The sequence below is a fragment of the Corvus hawaiiensis genome, chromosome 1 (genome assembly GCF_020740725.1).
Source record: "Corvus hawaiiensis isolate bCorHaw1 chromosome 1, bCorHaw1.pri.cur, whole genome shotgun sequence".
In the NCBI taxonomy this organism is placed as follows: Eukaryota; Metazoa; Chordata; class Aves; order Passeriformes; family Corvidae; genus Corvus; species Corvus hawaiiensis.
In genome coordinates this window covers 93130129-93152970 of record NC_063213.1, presented here as the reverse complement: position 1 = coordinate 93152970, position 22842 = coordinate 93130129, and the positions used below count along the sequence as shown (strand labels likewise).

Below are 22842 nucleotides of genomic sequence, written 5' to 3'. Positions count from 1 at the left end.
ACAGGCTGCCCACAGCTCCCAGCCACGGTACCAGGGAATGCTCTGCTCTGACACAAGGGCCTTGTTTCAGGGAGCCGTAGCTCCATTCCAGAACCCTCCCTCCAAATCAGTGTAAACAGCACAAAAAAGGGTTAAATGCAGCAGGCATTCAGTCACCAAGCAACGTGTCCTTATTTTATGCTGTAAGTTTGAACTACGGAGAGTGATGAGGAACAAAGCTGCTCTAGGGAGGTTTAGGTTGGATATCAGGGAAAAGTTCTTCCCCCAGAGGGTGGTGGGGCACTGCCCAGGCTCCCCAGGGAATGGGCACAGCTCTGAGGCTGCCAGAGCTGCAGGAGTGTTTGGACAGCACTGCCAGGGATGCCCAGGGTGGGATTGTTGGGGGGTCTGTGCAGGGCAGGAGTTGGACTGGATGATCCTTGTGGGTGCCTTCCAACCCAGGACATTCCATGATCCAGTGTGTTCCTGCTGCAAAGCCACTGTCTGTTATGGCTTGTGTTTGGGCCAGAGCCTCCACTGCTTTGAAATGGAAACAAATTTAACTTGGGAGAAGTCAAGAATATGAAATAAGCAATCAGGATAAATAAATCATCAGGATTTAAGTCACTGCAGCTGCAGTCCCAGCCCTCTTTTCACATCAAAGTATCCAAAGTTAAATGTTTGGGTTTGTTGTTTTGTTTTTTAAAATAAAGTGTTTATTCTGAAAATAGACTTCAGGGAAATAAGGAGAGAAGTAAAAAAGAAACACAAACAAAAAAGGGTGTTGGCAGATGTGGTCAAACACATAATCAAAGCCAGACGTGTCTCACACAGCAAGAACTGTTAATGGCTCACGCCTGGGTTCTCCAGTTTTGCATATTCCAATGTTTTCAGACACCACTTAATGACACGAAGAAAATAATTATGCTCAGGATCACTTGGAACATATAAAAACAACACTACCAACAGCTCACCCAAGGCTGTGGCGTTATTCCAAAAGAACACTGCTCAAGCAGACTTGCTCCCTATAGCCCTGGAGATCTCCTCCTCCAGGAAGAGCTCAGGGCAGGAATTACAAAGGAGCTGTGCAGAGGGTAAATTGTATCCAAAATAAAAACTGACATTAAACTTCAACCTCTCCCCTTCCCCCCCAAAATCCTTTGGGTAACACAGCCCTGCTCCTGCTGAGCCCTGGAGTCGTGGTGCTCCAGGAACAGGGCGCTGCCAGCACTGCAGTGGCTCTCCTGACTCCTGAGGAAAAATTAAACCCTGGATTTATTTCCATGCCCTCATATCTCACCTGCTGTACACGTTTGAACGGAAAACTTTCTACTGGCAAAGCACAGATTGCAAAAGTAACTCCAGCAAAGGCTGTAACTCTGGAAGGGAGGGTGCCTCACCTTTTCTAGCAGGTAATTATTGATGTGCCCACCTATGGGGTCTCCCTTGAAGTCGAAGTTGATGTCCATGTACTTTCCAAACCGGCTGGAATTGTCGTTGCGGTTTGTTTTGGCATTGCCAAAGGCCTCCAACACACAGTTGGATTTCAGCAGGATGTTCTTCACTCTGCAGGAGGGAGGGATGGATGGAAAAGGGAACAGGGTAAGACTTCAACACTCACACCATGGGATTTTTTTTCCCAGCCATTTCTCCAGAAGAATTCAATGACAGCAGTGATGCTCTTTGATGGCAGATTTGGGCAGATGTGGATGACATCAGCAATCCCATGGGAAATCAGCTGGGAGCTGTCAGCAATGCTCCTCAGAGCAAGCAAATGCTCTTTGGTTCAAAGACCAGACCCCCACCCTGAAAGCAGCACCAGAAATTCAGTTTCTATACACATTTGAATTCTGAAACCAATTTTCTGAACTCTTTTTCAAGTCATTTTCAAAAGTTCATTCTGGGTAGGTTTAAGTCTGTTTCTGCAGAAAGCCACATTCTTTGCTCCAAAACTTTTACTCCAGGACAGAGAGGGACATTTTGCAATTCGGAATCATGTGAGCCTGGAAGGTCATGGAATACACTCCTTGCACTCCACATGGTGTTCTAGCCCACCCAAATTTCAGGCAGTTTGCCCCAGGAAAAGTGATTTAGAATCATTTAGGTTGGAAAAGACGTCTAAGATCATTGAGTCCTACCATTAGATGGTTGATATTGGCTGGATGGTATTTCTAGATGCTGTTTTGATTTTGAAAGTTTGAACTTTCAAAATAAACTTTTCACTGTGATTTCAGCAATTAATACTGCAAAATTCCCAGAGTAAAAGCAGAAGTTAAGTATAAATCAGCATGTACAAGAGACTGTCTGATAATGTGGTGCTGCAGAGCTCACAGAAAGAGATCCACAAGCAGGAGAATTTCCCTTCTTTTCCAGCCCAGGCCTTACCTCTCCACCTCAGCCCTCTGCCCGGGGTTGGTGATGGCTGCTATGTACTGCATTATGTATTTACTGGCCTCAGTTTTCCCAGCCCCGCTTTCACCTGGGGGCAGAAACACCACGGTGACCAAACAGATGAAAAAAGCAAAACAAATCACTGGACAGAAGACCTCAATTGTACCCCAACAGTGCCTGGAGGGTTTGAGTTTTTCTTTTTAAAGCAATCTTTGTGTGCACTTGGGACGTTTACTAAACACAGCCATAACCCTGCCTGGTTGCTGCTGGGCTGACTTTGAGCAATTGTGCTGTGAGATTTCACAGGTCGGGAAAAGGGCTGGAACACAGAGGATCAAAGGAATATTGTTAGAGGAGAAAGCCTGGCCTGCAGCAGCACAAGGGGCCACTGTTCAGCACCCCAGCCCGGGGCTCTCTCCTTTCAGAGCCGCTCGAGCACGGGGACATTAAGGAAGCAAGTGCCAGGATCCAGCCAGGGATCACTCTGGTACCAGCCCTGCTCCCACTGATGGAGCCACTGCCTTTCCAATGGAGCAGGAAACAAACAGTGGCCAGTCAGGGCAGCGACAAAAATCAGCAGCTTCTGAGGGGAGACAAGCCCAGTTCTACTGCTCCCAGCTCACTCCTGATCCCAGCTCTCCTGACTCCAGGTCACACCTGATCTCAGGTCACTCCTGATCCCAGGTCACTTCCCAGAGCAGACACAGGGCTCTTGCTCACATTATCCCTCTGCAGGCACAGATCCAGCTCCTGACTGGCGCCAGCTCTCGAATGAGATAAGAAATAATTGTGCCGGTCTCCACACACGGATTCAAATGCAAATGAGCAGCTTTAAGATTAATGAAGTTTCTCTTATAAAACGCTGTCATTAGCCAAACAATTATTCTCCTTCCGCCTGGAATTTCACACAGATCAAGTGCTCATCACCATGCAGAGCCCTCCCAGCCTACCTGAGATGACAATGCAGGTGTCTTTGGATCGTCTCTTCATGGCTTTGTAAGCAGCATCAGCGATGGCAAAGAGGTGGGGAGGCCTCTCGTAGAGCTCCCTGCCCCTGTACTGCTCGATCGTGTCCCGCCCGTAGATGTTCAGGTTCTTGTAAGGATTCATGGAAACAACCACCTCCCCGATAAAGGTGTAAATCCGGCCTTTCTCGAACCTGCCCAGCAGGAGACAAAAGGCACAAATCAGACAAGTGCAGAGGTTCAGGACAGGCAGCTGCCCGGGCCATCGGGTGAACTCTTCCATCCATCACCCTATGGAAACACCACAGTAAAACCCTGGCTCTGGACATGCCCCGAGCAGGGATGGCACAGCAGCAGATACAGAGACCCGAGGGTACAAGGACAACAGCCCAGGGCTGACTTGGAGTTCCACCACCTACAAAGGACATTTCTACCTCTGTTTCACTTCTAGACAGGTGATATGGAATTTACAGTTTCTACAACGGACAGTAAGTGAACATGAGTGTGAGGAGCAAATCTAATCCGCTTCATAAAGGGGATTTACAGGCAAATTCTTTTTTCACGTTCTGTAGTTGTCCATGACCCCTCAGGCCAGAGGAGCAGAAGTTCTGAAGCCCTCACTGAGAGGTCTAATCACACTTGAAAGTAAACAAAGACAGAAGCCCAGGAGGGAATTGCAGCCTCCCAGCTCTAGCATTGAGTCCTTTTTGCTGGAAGGCACTTCAGTATCACCACTGCTGCTAAACCAGAGGGGAAATATTTCTAAGAATGTGTGCAAACAACCCTAAACTACACCATTCCTATCCCTACCTCGCCCTTTGATTCTTTCTGCAAACAAGACAGAAAATAACTTGATGTTAGTTTAAAAAAAGTGTTTAAGTTAGAAGACGTTTCCAAACAAATTCCTATTTTATTGAAAGTTACCTATGAGGAGAGCTCAGAATAATTCCAGATTACCAGCTGAGGAATTCACACAGCATTTGTTTCTCAGGAGGAGAAAGGACAGCAGCAGGTTTAGGGATCAACATACAAACCCTGGATTTCCAGCGCCAATCCCTGTCTGCAGCTGCACTTAGACCTCGGGACATTAGATGGCACCAGAACTCCTCCACACAGCCCGGGAGCCTCGAATCCGGATTGGACTCCAGCACAAATTCCAGCATTACTTTATTGAATTTATTACCACCCCCATGTGGTGACAGCCCTGACATTTTCTATTGTTCATTTGAGAATCTTCTGCAGCATCTTGGCAGCTTCAGTTTTTAGCAGGTGTAATAAAACTCAAGAAATATCATCCAGCAACCAGCATTCCACTTTCTAGGAGTGTTTGTGCCTCCAACTCGAGCTTCCACCTGGAATACTGCACTGGGAAGACACGAAAATTGCAAAACTTCCTCTTCTTCCTACATCACTTTTAACTGAAGGTGTCCTGATATGCATTTCCCAAAACAATAATGAGCTTAAAATGCTAAGTTATTTTACATTTTTGAGATACATGCTGTTTGAAAGGTACCAGTAATGTACCTTTCAAAAATAGATAAATAAAATAAATAAATAAAAAATAGATAATAGAAAAGATTAGGTCAACATAATTAGCAATACCAATACCCCTAATTTTAATTTCTTGGAAGATGCCAAACAGGTAGAAGTGCAAAGGGATGGGATACCAGGCTGGGAGTCCATGGGGGACTCTGCATACACAGAGGAGAGCTTGAAAAATCAAACCCACACAACGCTGTTGGTATTAAGGAGATCAAGTCACACTGGGATATCAGTATGTAATGGAAACCACAAGGACATCACAATGAGCAGAATCGTTCCCACCTTTTGGAGATGGACACCCGAAAAAGGTGAGTTACCCAATGGAGAACTCTGAGGCTGCTCTCCCAAGTCCCTGCCCAGCAGCACAGAACTGCTGCTCAAGGCACTACTGATGCTGAAAATAAAGATCCAGCAGATTATGGATGAGGTTTTAAACTCCATGAGCAGCTGGAGGGTTCACGGCCACAGGGAAGGTGAGGGGGTTGGTTTACCTGAGGAGAAATAAAGAAATAAAGGCCATTCCTGCTGCAGTGTCGTGCCAAGCCACCATCACAGCACCCAATACTCTGACCTCTTCCTTAAGTAATGAATTATGTAAACTTGCATTGCCAGACCTAGTTTAAGTTTCCTCCCGCGACAGTTCAGTGTCCCTGAGTGAATCATAGAATCACAGAATCTCCTGAGTGGGAAGGGACCCACAGGGATCATCGAGTCCAACTCCTGGCCCTGCCCAGACACCCCAACAACCCCACCCTGGGCATCCAGGGCTGTCCCAGCGCTCCTAGAGCTCCGGCAGCCTCGGGGCTGGGACCATTCCCAGGGGAGCCTGGGGAGTGCCCAGCACCCTCTGCCTCTAAGCAGAACCCCCAGATCTGGCCCTGCCAGCCTGTCCCTGCAGAGCCCCTGCTCCAGAGGGGTTCCAGCTGGGATGCTAGCACAGGCAGCAGGCTCACATCCTGCCTGTCACTTCCCCACAGCTCAGCTCAGACTACAGATCCCACATTGGGCCTCCAAGCCAAGTTCTAAAAGGTTTTACCAGGCTCTGATGAGTTGTGTCTTCAGCTCTGTGGGAAAAGGCAGATGGAGATGAGGGGGAAGAAGGATCCATCTCCAGGCTTGACAAACAGGCACCTCTCCAGCCTGGCTTTGGGGATACAGAGTTTATGAACAAGTGACACTCTCATTTACCTCTCAGTTCATTTCTCTTTATTTCCTCGCACCAGAGTTAGAATTCCAGAGCTGTGCTCAGATGTTCCCACCAGGAGCTCCGGCTCCTCAGCCCTCGTTGCTGATAAAGCCCCTTTTCATCCCTGAGCGTGGCTCAGCACAGCAGCAGGCCAAGAACAGCAGGGCCTGTTTTCCTGGCTGCAGGGCTCCGGTGGGAGAGCCGGCTTTGCCTTGCCCATGGAGAACTCAGGAAAGCTTAAGAAAACAACCCACGAGGGCAGTGCAAATGGGGAGCTTTGAGCGGTGTTAAATCCGTGATTCCTCTGCAGGGCGAGGTCACAAAACAAGACCATGAATCTATTTGGTGCTTTTCACAGCCAGCACAGTCATTTTAGCGCTGAGGTGTAACACACGGAACTGGGGTTTCGTTATTCAAAGCAACAACAGTGCAGTTCCTTGATCAAAAAAAGCTCCTTGATAAAAGGAACCCCAGTGTCCACTCCTGGGGCGACAGCCCCAGGGTCAAACCTTGGTTTGTATCTCATGGAAATCACATCAGCTTGTGCTACAACAAAACATTTCCCTGGAATAATTCCATTAGAATAATTTCTGTATCAATGTCAGAGAATCATGGAATATTCGGAGTGGGAAGGGACCCACAGGGATCATCCAGTCCCACCCTGGCCCTGCACAGATCCCCCAACAACCCCACCCTGGGCATCCCTGGCAGCGCTGTCCCAGCGCTCCTGCAGCTCTGGCAGCCTCGGGGCTGGGACCATTCCCTGGGGAGCCTGGGCAGTGCCCAGCACCCCTGATCTCCATCCCAAATCCCCCTGACACAGCTCCAGCTGTTCCCTGAGGTCCTGTCCCTGCTCACAGGGAGCAGAGATCGGAGCTGCCCCTGGGGAGGAGCTGCAGCCTCAGTGAGTCTCCCCTCAGTCCCCTCTCTCCAGCAGCTCAGCAGCCAAAAAGCAATTCACAGTATTTAATTCTTGTGGGTTATTTTGAGGAGGAACATCAGCTCTTTCATGAGAAGTTTTTATACCAGTTTTTATTACCTCATTAAAACATCAATTGATAATGAGAAAATAAAAACCAGTGAGTCACAGAATATAAATCATTTTAAGGGAGAGAAATTCTTCTCTAGAAAAGAAGTCCACTAAGGCAAGAAAAAGGCTTTTACTTTGTTTTGTAGCTTTTATTTTTAGGGAAAGGAGTTAAAAAAAAACCCAACAATCTTTAACTCCATGCAGGGTATATTCACATGCAGTTGCTCCTGGAAAATACACTGCAGAAATGGGAACACTGAAGCAGAAATCTCCACCACCAGAGAGCACTCACATTTAGGATTTCCCCCACCTGACAAACACTCCAGTCAAAAACAAAACTCTTCTTACCGAGGAAATGATGCAACTTCAAATGCACTCAGCACAAATAAAGAAAAGTTAGTTGGCAAGACTTGGAACCCACACTCCCAAACAACATCTGCAGGACGGGACCGTTACACAAAGACACCCCACCAGGCCACCCCGCTCCGAGCACTCACATCAGGCAGGGGATTCCTAATTAATCATTACATGCAACTCCTCTGCTCCAGAAGCCAAAGAGCCCTTGGGGGAGCACTGCCAGCCCTGAGCACCAGGCAAATGGCTCCTCACTAATCCACTGTGCCAGTCCGCGCCCATCTGTCCAACATCCAAAGGACAGAGCATCTGTTGGAGAATCATGGCAGGTCACCAGTCTGCTGCTCCTTTAGGAGAGTTGAAGTGTAGGTGTTGGTATTCTGGATCATTTTCTACTGGAAAAAGCCCTTCTCTGGTCCTGACCTGCTCCTTTCTCAGCACTGCTCACAGACTGGCAGCACATTCTGCTTTACACACACACCAAAGCTCCCCCCGTTAGCAGGTGCTCCTTGAAGCTCCTTGGTCTCAGCCCTTCCTGATGCTCCACAGGTCCCCCAGGACAGAAGCTGCTCAGTCAGTCACAGCACAGACACCCACTGAGATGGGCTTTCAGTCTGGCTGTGCAGCAGGGGCTTAAAGGAAAGGAAATGTTAAGGAAAAGCAAATAATTCAGGACAGAATCAGGAGTGCTACAGCTGCCTTAGCTGTGCTGGTCAGCAGCTAACCCAGCCCCACTGAAGGTTAAGAGAATCAAAACTGATGGGTTCAAACTATTCTCTATTTCCAGCTTATTTGTGAACTCCAGAGCACAAACTGAAATACTGAGTATGAGCACACAGCTTTTTCTTCCTCCTTTGTGCATGGGAAGAATGACCCAGAAGCTGCACACCTCCAATATGTGGAGCAGCGACAATTTCTTTTCCTGTTGTAAACACCCCATGTAGTTTGGGTTACTCTCCCAAATAGGGTAACAAGCCTTAGTTATTTTTTTCCATGAAATATATACATTGAAAATCCATGACTGCAGGCTTTGAGTCCATTCTCTTTGCAAACCTATGTGGAGACATTTAATTAAAATTTGTGTTCATGAAGAGATGTTCATGGACAGCCAAGGCTGGGCCTTTAGGATGTGTTCACTAAGGAAGGGAATTTAGGCAGACTTCTGGCATTGAAACCATATTTACCTGGTTTTGAAGTGCAAGAATGAGCAGCCTGCACTCACCCAAGGGAACAACCCCATTCTCCTCAAGCTTTGGGAAGTGAGTGACTTTCCTAAAGCAAACTTCACTCTGCGCCTCAGGTACTTGTGCCTTTCCTATGTGATACTGGGTCTCCCTGCTGAGAGTTCAGTGGTGCGCAAAGACTTTATTTTAGGTAAATCTCAAAATAAACTCAGCTGTCAAGCAGGACTTCAAGTCCTTCAGTAAATTGCTCATAAACTGTCTCACAGCCAATCAGCCTCTCACAAGAGCACTCAGATAAACAGGATTTGCGTTGGCAGAACTATGGCTAAAATATTCCTGCTGCTCTTGGAAAAACAGACCAAAAAACTGTCCAGTCAGTATAACCTCCCTGCACCAGGAAAATGATCCAAGTCTGTCCTGATCATGAATATGCATGTCTACAATATTCAAACTATGCATGTCTACAAGGTTCTGATCCACCCTGAGGGCCACAAAAACTGCAATTAAATTCATTTCGGGTGCAGGTGAGATTTTTGCAGTTGGCCTGCATGGACTCGGTGTTCAGATGCTGCCAGTTGAACAAAATAGGAAATGCCATTTGGAGCATGTTCTGCACCACTCCTTTCCTGTATGGAGGGAGCAGACAGGGCAGGGTGAGGAATACTCCATTCATCTGCAGCCTCCAGCCAGCTTTGAAATTAGGTTAAAAGAGTTCTTTGTAATGATGTCATTTTTTTCTAAATAAAATTAGCAAACTACGAGTGACCACTGCCACATCTTCCTCAACAAACCAAGGTTTAAGCAAATTGACTGTAATTTGATGTGGCTGATTCTGCTCCAACCCAGCTGACCCTTGAGTCATTCACCAGCTCTGCAAACCCACTGGGTAAGGTCAGGGGAAGGAAAATGGGAGATGGATGCTAACCAGCTCTAATGAATGCTGAATAAAGTCTAAAACTGGGAGATGTAGGAACAGAATGATATTAAAATCCCTCTCCTTAAATATAAAGCACTAACCTTGCACTAAAAAAATGCCAAACCACTAAACACAGGAGTCAATGAACTTTCATTTCTATTTGCGTCAGACCAGCCGAGCTCTCTCTGCAGCAGGGAGCACTGCACACTCCTTTTCCAGCTCTGGAAGCACAGCAGAAGGCACAAGCAGGCTTGAAACAGATAAGGAGTCAAAGGGAAGTTCTTTGAAAAGCCTCCAGGACAATGCAACGCTTTGTGGTTCATTCCAATGTGCACAGGAGGAAGTCACTGCCAGCACAGGTAGAGGAAAGCAGTTTGCTCCCTGTGTGTGGAGCAGTAAAACACACTCCCAGTTTCCATGTGAAAATCTGGCTGGGACCCTGTAAAATCTCAGTGCAGTAACCACATTACTGTGCTCTGGGCAGGATGGTGCCCTGAGTGCTGTCCTGAGGCAGAATTATCCTGTGATCCCAGATCTAACCAGGAAAGAGCAGAACAGGCTTGGGATAGCAGCAAACAAGAGACTGCCATCTGCCATAATCTCTAACTTTTTAACCTGTCAAATAAAAGCACATAACCTATAAAGGGACAGTAAAAAGCAAAAGAAAGCTCAGCAGTCAGGTGGGTTCTCCTTTCTGCTCCCATCACACCCTGAGCCAGCTGGAGCACTGAGCCTGTCATGCAAGGAACTCACTTAAATACGTGACACTCACAGAACTACTGAGGAGCAGGAAAAGGTGGAAGTGATCACCTGTAAACACCTGGGGAGATGAGAATCATCCTGCCAGGCAGCCAGAAGAAAATATTAAACAGAACACAACACAGGCCCATACAAAGGGAAAATGGGAATGGAGGACCCTGGCCAACACAGCCTGTAGAGGAAAAGCTGCAGACCAGTTCAGTGGGAGCTGCAAGGACCAGGGAGCCCTGCTGGATATGGCTGAGTTTATTTTATGGATGGATTTAGAAAATTTGGCTTCCTGCACTAACCCACAACTGACTTCATGATCCATTATGTTCCTTCCACGCTGATGTTACAGCACAAAGGTACTTAAAAAGGACATTTCACCTTCATTCACCTCCTCTTTCCAAACCCCGTGCCCATATTAACTGTAACCTGCCACATGACGATTATCTCGGCCTTCAATTTTGGGAATTCAGCTTTGCACGTTGGACTGTGTTAAAGCATTTGCTACCTTCAGGCATTTCAGGGGACAAAATTGCAAAAACACCTGCCTAAAAGGCACACACCAGGGCACTGCCTGGTGGCTGGATAGATTTGCATGAGAAAGATCCTGCCTGATTCCCTCACTCTGGTTCAGTGGGGTGTGAATTCTGCAGCTGTGGCTTTGTCCCAGTGGCCTCCAGGCAAGCTGATGCTTCTAAATAACCTTCTTGTGAGGGATGCTGGAAGGGCTATAAAATCCTTCAAGCCAGCAGAAAGATCCAGAAACATGCAGGAAAACAAAGCCCATGACTGAGCTCCTGTTCCTTGCTCCCAACTCTCCAGTAACTCAGGAAACAACAACCACTCACAAATAACATCACCTGACGCTGCATCAGCCCCTGCACTGATGATTTGCAACCTTATTTTCTAAGCCAGGTTCTAACACATACCTGGTGTGACACCTTCCCAACTCTGTCCACGCTCTGGCTGAACTGGGGAAGGAGTCGACACTGTCTGGTTTAGAGGGGATGAAGGGGAAACCCTGACAAATCTTCAGGTCTGGGAAGGACCAAGCTGTGGAGAAAGGGAGGGACAAGCCATGGTAGGCAGGTGAAGAAGGAATGGATTCAGGTGGTCGGGGGGGTGCTGCATGAAGCCCTGGACAGATTCAGCCCCCTCTCCTCCTGTTGTCCCTTGAGCCCTTGGAGTGTTGCACAATTAACAGAACCTTGTGATAACTACACCTCTACTCACTCCACAAGCCCAAGTGCCAAGGTACAGTCCCAGTATTCCACAGGTTTTCTTTGGAAATGCCTGGAGACCCCTTTAGCAGTCAGCTGGCTGGGAGCTGCTGATGTTCAGCTGCTTCATTGTTCTGCTGGGAAGGAATATTCTGATTTGTTCATCTCGTGGCCACTGCTGACCCGTGGATGCTACTGGAGCCCCTGAATGCAGCATTGTTTGGGACAGGGCTCAGAAAACCCAAGAATCATCTTGCAGCATTAAGATACAGAACCCCATCTGCTAGCACTCCAAAAGATTGGCTCTGTGCTCTGGTAATGTTCCATCTAAAATAAAATTAGGCGCCTTATTTATACAAATACAGGCCACGCCAACCAGGCAAAAATAATAATGCAAAATACACACATAACAACTCGTGTTTCTGCATCATTAGGGCTTCCTTTGGAGTTGTTGCAGTGATCTGCACCATGTCACCCCAAACCAAATAATGGAAGTCCTTACACAGGCCTGTGTGTTGTCTGGCTGTGACACTGGGCTGTGACACTGGGCTGTGACACTGGGCTGTGAGTGACACTGGGCTGTGAGTGACACCGGGCTGTGAGTGACACCAGGCTGTGAGTGACACTGGGCTGTGACACTGGGCTGTGACACTGGGCTGTGACACTGGGCTGTGAGTGACACTGGGCTGTGAGTGACACTGGGCTGTGAGTGACACCGGGCTGTGACACTGGGCTGTGAGTGACACTGGGCTGTGAGTGACACCGGGCTGTGAGTGACACCGGGCTGTGAGTGACACTGGGCTGTGACACTGGGCTGTGACACTGGGCTGTGAGTGACACCGGGCTGTGACACTGGGCTGTGAGTGACACCGGGCTGTGAGTGACACTGGGCTGTGAGTGACACTGGGCTGTGACACCGGGCTGTGAGTGACACTGGGCTGTGACACTGGGCTGTGAGTGACACCGGGCTGTGAGTGACACTGGGCTGTGACACCGGGCTGTGAGTGACACTGGGCTGTGACACTGGGCTGTGAGTGACACCGGGCTGTGAGTGACACCGGGCTGTGAGTGACACTGGGCTGTGACACCGGGCTGTGAGTGACACTGGGCTGTGACACTGGGCTGTGACACTGGGCTGTGAGTGACACCGGGCTGTGACACTGGGCTGTGAGTGACACTGGGCTGTGACACTGGGCTGTGAGTGACACCGGGCTGTGAGTGACACTGGGCTGTGAGTGACACTGGGCTGTGAGTGACACTGGGCTGTGACACCGGGCTGTGAGTGACACTGGGCTGTGAGTGACACTGGGCTGTGACACCGGGCTGTGAGTGACACCGGGCTGTGAGTGACACTGGGCTGTGACACTGGGCTGTGAGTGACACTGGGCTGTGAGTGACACCGGGCTGTGAGTGACACTGGGCTGTGACACTGGGCTGTGACACTGGGCTGTGAGTGACACTGGGCTGTGAGTGACACCGGGCTGTGAGTGACACTGGGCTGTGAGTGACACTGGGCTGTGAGTGACACCAGGCTGTGAGTGACACCGGGCTGTGAGTGACACTGGGCTGTGACACTGGGCTGTGAGTGACACCGGGCTGTGAGTGACACCGGGCTGTGAGTGACACTGGGCTGTGACACTGGGCTGTGAGTGACACCGGGCTGTGAGTGACACTGGGCTGTGAGTGACACTGGGCTGTGAGTGACACCGGGCTGTGAGTGACACTGGGCTGTGACACTGGGCTGTGACACTGGGCTGTGACACTGGGCTGTGAGTGACACCGGGCTGTGACACCGGGCTGTGAGTGACACTGGGCTGTGACACCGGGCTGTGACACTGGGCTGTGACACTGGGCTGTGAGTGACACCGGGCTGTGAGTGACACTGGGCTGTGACACCGGGCTGTGAGTGACACTGGGCTTCTCCAGGCACCCTGGGTTTTACAGCACATGGTGGTGACTCAGCTCCGTGGTTTGGCCCATGAGCTGTCCCAGCCCTTCCAGTTCCAGCCAAGGGCTCTGGTGGACAAACCACTGAGTCTCCAAGCAGCAGATGAGGATATTCCACCTCCAGCTGTCCATCCTGCCCCTCAGTCAAAGATTCCCTTCTGCCACGTCTGCTGTGGGGACAATGAGGGACAGCTGTGACTCCGCCACCCTCAGATTGCCATCAAAGCCTTTCAGACACCAATGGCCTCAGCCAGAGCACGTGGACAAAGAACCACAAGCAGTGGAGGGGAAAATTAAGTTTGCAAATCACAAAGCAAATACGTTTCAACAATATGTCCATGAACTGCTCAGGCTGAAAGAACTTTTCCTCGTGCTCCCTTGAAAGCATGGCTAGTCAGGAAAAGCTTCCCAGTTTGGATATAGATTTGGCTCAGGTTTGTTCTGGGGCTTTCTTTCAAATATTTTCTGTTTTGTACTGGAAAAGCTTCGTGTCCCTAATGGTGATCTGAACAGAACTGCACTGAAATCCCTCTTCTCCATCTCCCAGTCTCTCCCTTCACCAAGAATGAAGCAGGAGGTGCCCTGGAAGACAAACCTCAAGATCCTGTCAGTGTGAAAAGGCCCAGTAAATACACAAGGTTTGTTCTTCCAATTAAAGAGCAACTAATATTTCACAGAAAGTTTGGGTGAGAAATAAAGGGGTTCTTAACTACAACCAAGTGCAGTGAGTTCACTTGAGTGTAACTGACCTGGCAGATTGAGTACCAGGATCTTTCTCCCTCTCACTGAAAGTCAACTTCAAAATGGAAAAAGAGAAGGAACAACACAGAGAATGCTTCAAGCACCCTTGTGGGGATGGAAGTGCAGGGTAGAACTGGCAAGATAAGCAAATGAATTTGCACAGTGGCCTGAAGTACCTCACTTTACATTCTTTGAATGGAAAAGCAGCTGAGCAGCAGGAGAGCTGCTATTTATGCATTCATCATCCACTGCAAAAGGAGTGAATTCCTAAACGGCAACTGTACACAGATAACCCAGGGGAACATTAGCAAAATGGAAAAGGACTTAAAAGGTTTGATTAGTAAAACAGATTACTTGATTTACATGCTGCTTGGTTTATCGTTTCAAATTATCACCGGAAAGATTGGGTTCATTTACTTCCCTTACATTTGACATATTTTTCTCTGTCAAAGACAGCTCCCACTCAGAAGCTGAAAGACTATTCAAGTAATAATAATGTGAGACAGCACAAATACCACACAAATCAAAATTAACATGCAGATAACCTGAAAAGTATCTTCAATTTATCTGCCACCAGCCAGGCTGGCTTTGACCACACCATCAAATTTTTAAACCTAAGCCAGTGGAATTCAGAGCCCTGTGAAATTATTTAAAACAAGATATTTTGAAGGAAAAATCAGCCCGAGGATTCAGGCAGGCTTCTACTTCTGTGAAGTACCAATTGTCAGGTAAAGAGCATTAGTTAATAACAATCTCCAAAAGTCAGAGCAGCGCCACAGTTTATCAGAAAGTTTAATAAAGATGTTTTCAGCCACTAATTATTTACTGAAACCACTGATTTAGCCTGGAGTGGTGGTGAAGGAACCCTCAGCTTTAGCAGACCCAATTACACTCTGAGAGCAGCAGCACGGAGTAAAACTGCTGCTCCTTTGCAGGGTGGTCACATCCCTGTTCACACCAGTCCCAGAGCAGCTGGCCCCGCTCAGGGCAGGGGCGCTGGACCCTCCCCAGGTCCCCTCAAACAGCCCCTGCCAAGCTCTGGCACACACGGGCAGCTTCAGGTGACACATCCTCCTCCAAACGCAGCTCCCTCCCTCCCTCTCCTGAGCAATGAGCTGCTGAACCCTCACAGAACGGCATGAAACACAAAGGAACACTTGGAATCAACAAGTCTGGCAGTCACAAACTGTCAATCTCTTTACACCTCTTACAAACAGAGAGAAAATCATCTATTAGATGGAAAACATATTTTCTACATTATTTTTCTATGTTTTTTTTAAGTGAAGTGGTTTGTGTTACCCTTCTCACACTCATCCCTGCTGCACAAAAGCTGAATGGATATCTCATCCATACTCATGTAGTTGGAATAATCAAGATCTTCCTGAATTACCAATAATTATAAACATAGGAATGGTCACTATCAGCTCCTCACACACTCAGTGGTCAGCCTCCAGCAGGCAATAGCAAATGAGGGGAATGGCTTTACTGCCAGTTTTCCAAGGACTTCTGGAAATAATGGAGTGCTTGAAGTTTCTCAGAATATTTTGCTGTGTCAGTGGGAAAGCACTGACAATCCACAAGTTTAGGTGGCAATCCATAGTGGAATACAACTGCCAACCATTATCTATCAGCACACACATCATGACATCAGCTTATCCATGATTATCCATGAGCAGCAAAGCTGCCACCCTCACACCAAAGCAGCCTTTGGTGAACTTAAGAAATTCTGCTTTGAATGCAAGAATTTGAACCCACAATATACACAACTCTTATTACTTTAGATTTTAGATATTGTATAAAATGTAATGCAACAGTCACTAATACACGGCTCTTTCACACATCCCAATCCTCAAGGATTATAGTATTTTCATGTTCTTTTTATTTAATCTAGCCATGGTTTAAGGTGAAGACAACGAGAGTGAGATGGGATATCAGGAGGAAATTCCTCCCTGTGAGGGCGGGGAGGTCCTGGCACAGGATGCCCAGAGAAGCTGTGGCTGCCCCATCCCTGGCACTGTCCCAGGCCAGGTTGGATGGGGTTTGGAGTCCCCTGGGCCAGTGGGAGGTGTCCCTGCCCACAGCAGGGGGTGGCACTGGATGGGCTTTAAGGTCCCTTCCTGCCCAAACCATCCCGTGATTCCATGATTCTTTATTTTTGATATTTGTATGTAAAATTAACTTTAAAGGTTTACATTTACACAAGGCTCCTCCTAGTAAATATTGCCCATGCTCTTCTGACTGAATCCGAAGAATAAAATGGTCACTTAGACAATCCGCCAGAAAATGTGTCTATAGTTTTGGACACAATGGCATGGCCTGATGGACTTGCAGATAAAGACAGGGTTCAAGTGTTTCAGTCACAGCACTTTCATGCAGTGCCAATAAAATTACTACAAATCCTGGTTTTGTCAAAAGGAGAGTGGAATGTCTTTATGAAATGACTCTTTTCCTCCTAAATATATTCAAGAGAGACTTACAGGAAAAGAAATAAAGCTCAGTTATTTCCTGTTCACATCTCCTGTCCTTTGAGCAGGAGAACAAAGGAACTTGACACTCTGTATCTACACTCATCTTAAACACCATTCTTTGGCCTTTAGCTGGGTACAGAGTGGCACTGACAGTTAAGGAAATGGTCCTACATATATAAAATCAGCAGCTTTGATAAGCTGCACAGGTCATTATGCCGATAAGGACAGTTACTATCACCTTATCTACCCTTCTTTCAAAGTCCCAGGTCAGAGGAGCTAAAACCCAGCTAATTATCCCTCCTCCTTCTCTGCTCATGCAAACAGGAGTTGTCTTTTGAAGGTAATTGCTTCAGGAGTGAAATGTCTGTCTCAGTCCTAAAATAATCGCAGTTCAGCAGTGGAAATGCCAATGGTTCCAGGAAACAGGCCATGCAAAAACCCTCCTAAACTGTCCAGTAACCTGATACAAGAAAAATCCTTCCCTTAGTCCAGATCTGTTGATGTAACCTCAAGCAAGACAGACCAGGGATCCAAAACAGTTTAACACCACTCGAAGAGGACTCTGGAAATATCTGGGCTGTGTCTCATCCAGTTCTGGGGAAGAGAACAACAGATCCTCACTAGCCAAGGATGAAGGAATCCTGAGTGTGCCTGTGCAAGCACTGAGTGGAAGCCCTAAGACACAGGGTCAGTCTGTCCAAACAACCAACCCACCTGTGCACCCAGCCAGCAAGGAGAGCTCACCATTTCCCTCTCCCACCCAGTGCCGCTTTACCAGTGTTAGGCCTTAAATTCTTTCTCCTTCCCTTTTTTTGGTGGTGATATGGGGAAGTGAGCAGAAGTGGTGAGAGAAGGAAGGCTGGGGAGAGGAGATAACAGACACAGTGTAATTCCATCAGCTCAGGTTTGGGTTTGCTTCCACTTCTAGTTGATTCATTCAAACTTGATTTACTGTCCTCCACAAACCACTCGTAACTGTACACCACATTAACCATCTCCATTTCTTTTCATTTATCTTGTATTAAATACAGAGACACAAACCTGTTTATAATTATTACAACAAAACCTGCTTGTATTTTATTGTCATACCAACATTTCCTTGTCTTTTTTGACTGCATCTCCTCCCACAGCATCCAGCCACCTCATGAAGCTCCCTGAGCTGCTGCCTGGTGTCACACGGTGCATTCGGTGTCCTCTCATCACCCTCTGCACTGATCTGTGACCCTGCCATTCACAGCCCATTACTCAGCTGGAAACGAATGGCTCAGCGTTCTGGATAATTGGGTTGCATCCACTGGGATCCAGCATCTTCGGCAGGGGCACCACCTCTCCCTGCTGGGCACCGCTGATGCTGTGAACCTTGTTTTTACAAAAGCTACCTCAGCTTTGTGATCACTGCAGGAGGTTCCTGTTACCCCACAAGCCCAGTGTCCTCAGCAGCCCCTGGCCTAGCAGAGGTTTCAGCAGCCACTGCCCAGCACTTGCAGCAGTCCTGGACAGGGATCTATTGGGAGAGCTCTGTTCACAGTCCCAGAACTCTCCAGCAGCCACGCTCTGCCCTCACAGGGCACCTCTGTAGGCCAGGTTACATCTCTTCCATTGGAGCAGCCCTGCAGGCCAAAGCTGGTTTACCAAACCTCTGTCAAGTCCCTGCATTCCCAGCTGCCAGCCCTGCCCCTGGGCTCACCAGCCACAAACCTTCCCCTGGATACCTTCATATGGGAAGCTGATGTTTTAGCGTTGATATATCAACTGGCCAGGTTTCCAGGGACTGGATAAAGATATTTTAACACCAGTAACTCCTGTATGGTGCCCACACTGCAGAAGTGGGGATCACCTCCTGACAGATCCCTGAAGCTCCTTCCCCAGGGCTCGTGTTCAGAGAACACGGTGGCAAAAGGCTAAAACCTTTCTGTGTAGAGCCCCCTCAGCTCTGCAGCTTCACGAGCTGGAGCTCCACAGGCTGAGGAAGCAGCTCCCCACCTGGAAGCAGCATGGGCACGCTCTCCCAGCTCCACACCTGCTGCCTCTGAATGGAGCTCATGTGCACCTTTATCAGCGCTGTGGTTAATCTGCAACCAGATCACCCACTCTAGGGCAGCTGAGGATTAAGTGCACAGGAAATAAACCAGATATTACTACAACTAAACATTAACTCGCTGCTGCTGGACTATCTTGTTTTAAGCCCCTCATCTTCCTCAGTAAGTCAGGAAAGAAGAGGGTGCTGACACCCAGATGTTACTGAGAACATCAAGCACCACTTCAGTTTCAAACAGTGTAACTACACACACGACATAAACCATCATCTCCCTGAACCCGGGGGACTTGCAGAAATTTAGGATCCTTTTTGATCAGTTACTGCCTCCTCACATACTGATCACCGCTTCCAAACGAGGGCAGGACTCGTATCCATGGCTTAACTGGGTGGGTTACGATTGTTTTGCTCACGAGGTCCTTCCTGATCACCTGTCTGAACCCTGTTTCCAAAGAGACCTGGGAGAACAGGTACCTAAGCCGCACTGGTATGAGCAGCAAGGTGAAACTGCCCTGGCTGTGTAACATTTGTGTCTCCAAAGGTATCACACAGTCCTTCCTTCTGTTCCTGGCAGCCTCCGTAGGAAAACCCCCTGATGCTGGGACACCACCTCATAAAACACTGACCAGCTGCTAATACACAACCAGCACACAGCATGCACCATATGGCACGTGCAGAAACTGCACTGAGTGTGGGACTCCTTATTTAAACACAGCCTCCTGCTGCACTTTCCCCACAGCATTGATTGTTTGTAAATGTGTAATTACAAGGCAAAGGGCACGTGGGAGGTTTTCATCACAGGCTGATCAGATATAAGCAGTGTATAACAAAACAAAGGGATCAGTATTTTAAAAGCTTCCAAACTACAGCACCATATTGGCCAAGCAGTGGGGCCCATTTTCAAATTACAGCTTGTTGGGTGATAATTACATTAACACCACTGCAATTACTGAGGCTGTGATCGTCCCAGTTTGATCAGGAACAGCAGCGTGCTCTGCAGCTCAGTGTTATTACACAGGTTCTGCAACTAGAAAGGTGACATGGAGAAATAATCCAAAATTCACAAGGGACCAATCCGTCACAGTCAAACTGCAAGGACTGTCAAAACATCTAACCAGATGAAAGAACCGTTACTAAAGCAATGGTATCAACCCAGTAACCGACATTAGCACATTGGAGCCCTTTACAAGCCATTGCTCATTCATAATAGCACTTCTATTGCTGTTTCTTGAACCCTGGAATTGGTTCGTGGCCCCCTCATGTCCCTGCCTCTCCCTCACATTGTAACATTGTACCCATGCTTAATTAGAAAGAAAAAAAAAGAGGGAAAATGGTTAGACACAACTGTCTTCACACCACAGCTGACAGCAATGAGAAGTCCAGCGAGGCCCCAGTTTTAGCCACGGTCAGCCAGAATTTGGGCAGCTGTCTGTGCTGGTGTTCCCATCATGAAGGGAACCACCCACTCTCTGAAGGCATGGGAAGGGCAGTTTGGGAGCACCAGGACAGGTTATTTATTAGCTGTGACACGGGGCCAGCCAGGCCAGCAACAGGCATTTCTGGCAGCACCACTTGCTCTGGGATCAAGGTATTATTTCAGCTATTGACAGATCATTCAGGGAGGCATCCAAACAAGGGCCTGTTTCAAACAGAGAGGTCTGACACGGCAGCAGCACACAAGGAGCTGGCACTCCCAGGCAGAACTGCAATTACAGCAGTGCCTCCCTCACAGCTGGCACTCACAGAATCACAACAAAAACTAGGATGTTAAAAGCACAAGCATTCCATATAGATCTGAAGGAAATGAAGACAATAAAAATAGCTTTAAACCAGGTTCAGTGACTTGTGACCACAAAACTGTCCAGCAGAAAGACCTGCACCTTCCTCCACAGCAAAACTGGTCTGTGTCAGGCTGGTACCTTCAGTAAAGGGATGTAGCTTTGAAAATCAACCCCTCGGCCACTTTGGCCAAGGTGGTCTGTCAGCAGTCACTGGCTTGGTTCATCCTTTCAGTACCTGATAAATCAGTAATAAATACATGACAAGTATTTTGACCATATAATACTAATCTGAGCTTTCCCAAGATGAGATTGATGCCACCTCCCAGAGTCATAAAAGCTTTAGACAGGAAAAACACTTAAGCAAATTAATTCCTGCACTGATGGTAATGTTTCTTGCTTTGTCTTAGGACTGAGAAGCTTCAAACGTTCACACGGGTTCTGAACTGGAATGCAGGACTGTTCTTGGGATCTTTGTGCCAGAGCATCCCCCAGGACTGCTCCTGCCAGGAGAGCCAGGGAGGAAGGTGCAGGAGCAGGAGGGGTTGGGTGAGAGGAGCCACAGGGAGAGCAGCACCTGAGCCCCAGGACCATCCCTGTTCACTGCTATGGATGTGAACGCTGGAGAACTCAGAGGAAACCACAGTTTATGTTCAACACAGTAGTGAAACATCATGTGAACAGTGCATCTAAATCATAAAATGGCACAAGATGAGGAAAAGGAAGTGAGTTTCCAAAACAGGATTAGATGCTAAAGTGAAACTCGGAGATGCACTGACGAGCACAGGCCAGAGCTCCTGATAAAATCAAGCTCCTGCCAAGCTCTGCTGTCCCAGAATTCCACATTTGAGTGAGAGGGACAGAATGACCCAACAAGGACCTGCCTCCTCCAGAGCCTTCCTTGGTGCTGCACTAAGGCACAGTTTCTCCTAAACTTAAAATGTGTCCAGAATCTTGAGAAACCCTGGATCTCGAGTGTGCGCCAGGGAACATTTTCAGTGCCAGACCTTTCCTCTTGTCCCCTGCTGCAGGGTGTGAGCAGGGTACCAGTCCCATGTCCCCTGTCACTGTGCTCGGGGTGTCCCTGCTCTGCCCCACACAGCTCCTCAGCCCAAGAGCTGCTGCTGCTGCTGCCACCTCTGAGAGCAGCCCAGTTTGGAGTATTGGTTGTGTGAACTCTTGGAGGACATGCAAGAAGGCAATTTACTATCAGAAAACAAACACTGAAAATTCTGATTCTATCTCAGCCTTCCTCCCCACAATAATATCCAATAGCTCAAGGATTCCCTAAATGGAAATGCAACTAATACAAGGCTTAAAGGTCATCTCAAAGGAAAGCTGTGTGCGACAGAACATGGCCTGTCGATTCCACACACGTTATTCCAGACTGCCTCGGCTCCATCTAGGGCAAAGAAAAAAAAAAACAAAGAAAATGAAGTAGCTGTTTAAAGGGAATTTAAGGAGGTTCCTAACAATTCTTTTCAATATCAGGAAAACAGATTTAAAAACACCTCAGCTGTGGCTACTGTGCCAGAAGAACCAGAGCTCTTGATTCTCTGAACACACCTCTGGTGGGACCCAGACAAAAAGAGTGGCAAAATCACCCAAGACATTCCCCAGGGGCTGCACCACTGCTCTGGAGTCAGCCCTGGCTGTGGCACCTCTTGGAGCATGTCCATGAGAAGAGCTGCATGAAAGTTACCCACTGCAGCCACAAAGCCCTTCAGAAGACATGAAAGGAGAAGGTTTTCCTGGTTGTTTTCTGGTTTTCCTGCCTGTTGGCACTGAGGACAGTCACAGGCACCTGGAGGGGAATAGGATACAGGCACCAATGAGCCAGAGCCTTTATGGCCACACCTCACCTGTGCCACTCGGAAGGGTGCTGCCACAACACAGCCCACATCCAGCTTTACAGTTTCCCTGCTGAAATCACTACTTTGAGGCCAAATAATTATATCTTACATAATGTGGCCACTAGCCAAACTAACAAAAGCTTTCTGAGAAAATCAACATGCTTAAATTAGACTTGCCTTAAGATTTTAAGTAAACTGAATGAACTCTTAAGCCATGGCAGTCTCTGGGCTGTGTCAGACGTGTTGTGCCTTCATACCCTAATAAAAAACAAGGGACAGTGTCTGCCAGCTGGTTCTCTGCACTAGGAGCTGCAGCCACCATGTGCAGTCATAAAATGTGACTTGAAAAATGATGTACAGATGGGCCTAGAAGTTTAGCGTTTGTAAATTCTCTTGATAGCCTGCATTTGCTATAGATAAAAGCAAATCACAATCTTTTCACAAATACCCTTTGCTTGAATTACTCAGAAAACTACCTTAGAGTCAACATCAATTCAGCACAAGAG

General features: G+C 47.8%; 1 protein-coding gene across 3 annotated transcripts in view; it reads right to left on the bottom strand.

Annotated features, from left to right (window-relative positions):
• Positions 1–22842, bottom strand: part of MYO1D (myosin ID) — a 158246-nt gene that overhangs the window by 117747 nt on the left and 17657 nt on the right. For all 3 annotated transcript variants that reach the window (XM_048314028.1, XM_048314047.1, XM_048314038.1), the window contains exons 2-4: positions 3321–3529; positions 2365–2458; positions 1380–1545 (exon numbers count right to left, since the gene is read on the bottom strand). In XM_048314028.1, the coding sequence (XP_048169985.1) occupies positions 1380–1545; positions 2365–2458; positions 3321–3529 (469 nt within the window). The remainder of the gene's footprint in view (positions 1–1379; positions 1546–2364; positions 2459–3320; positions 3530–22842) is intronic.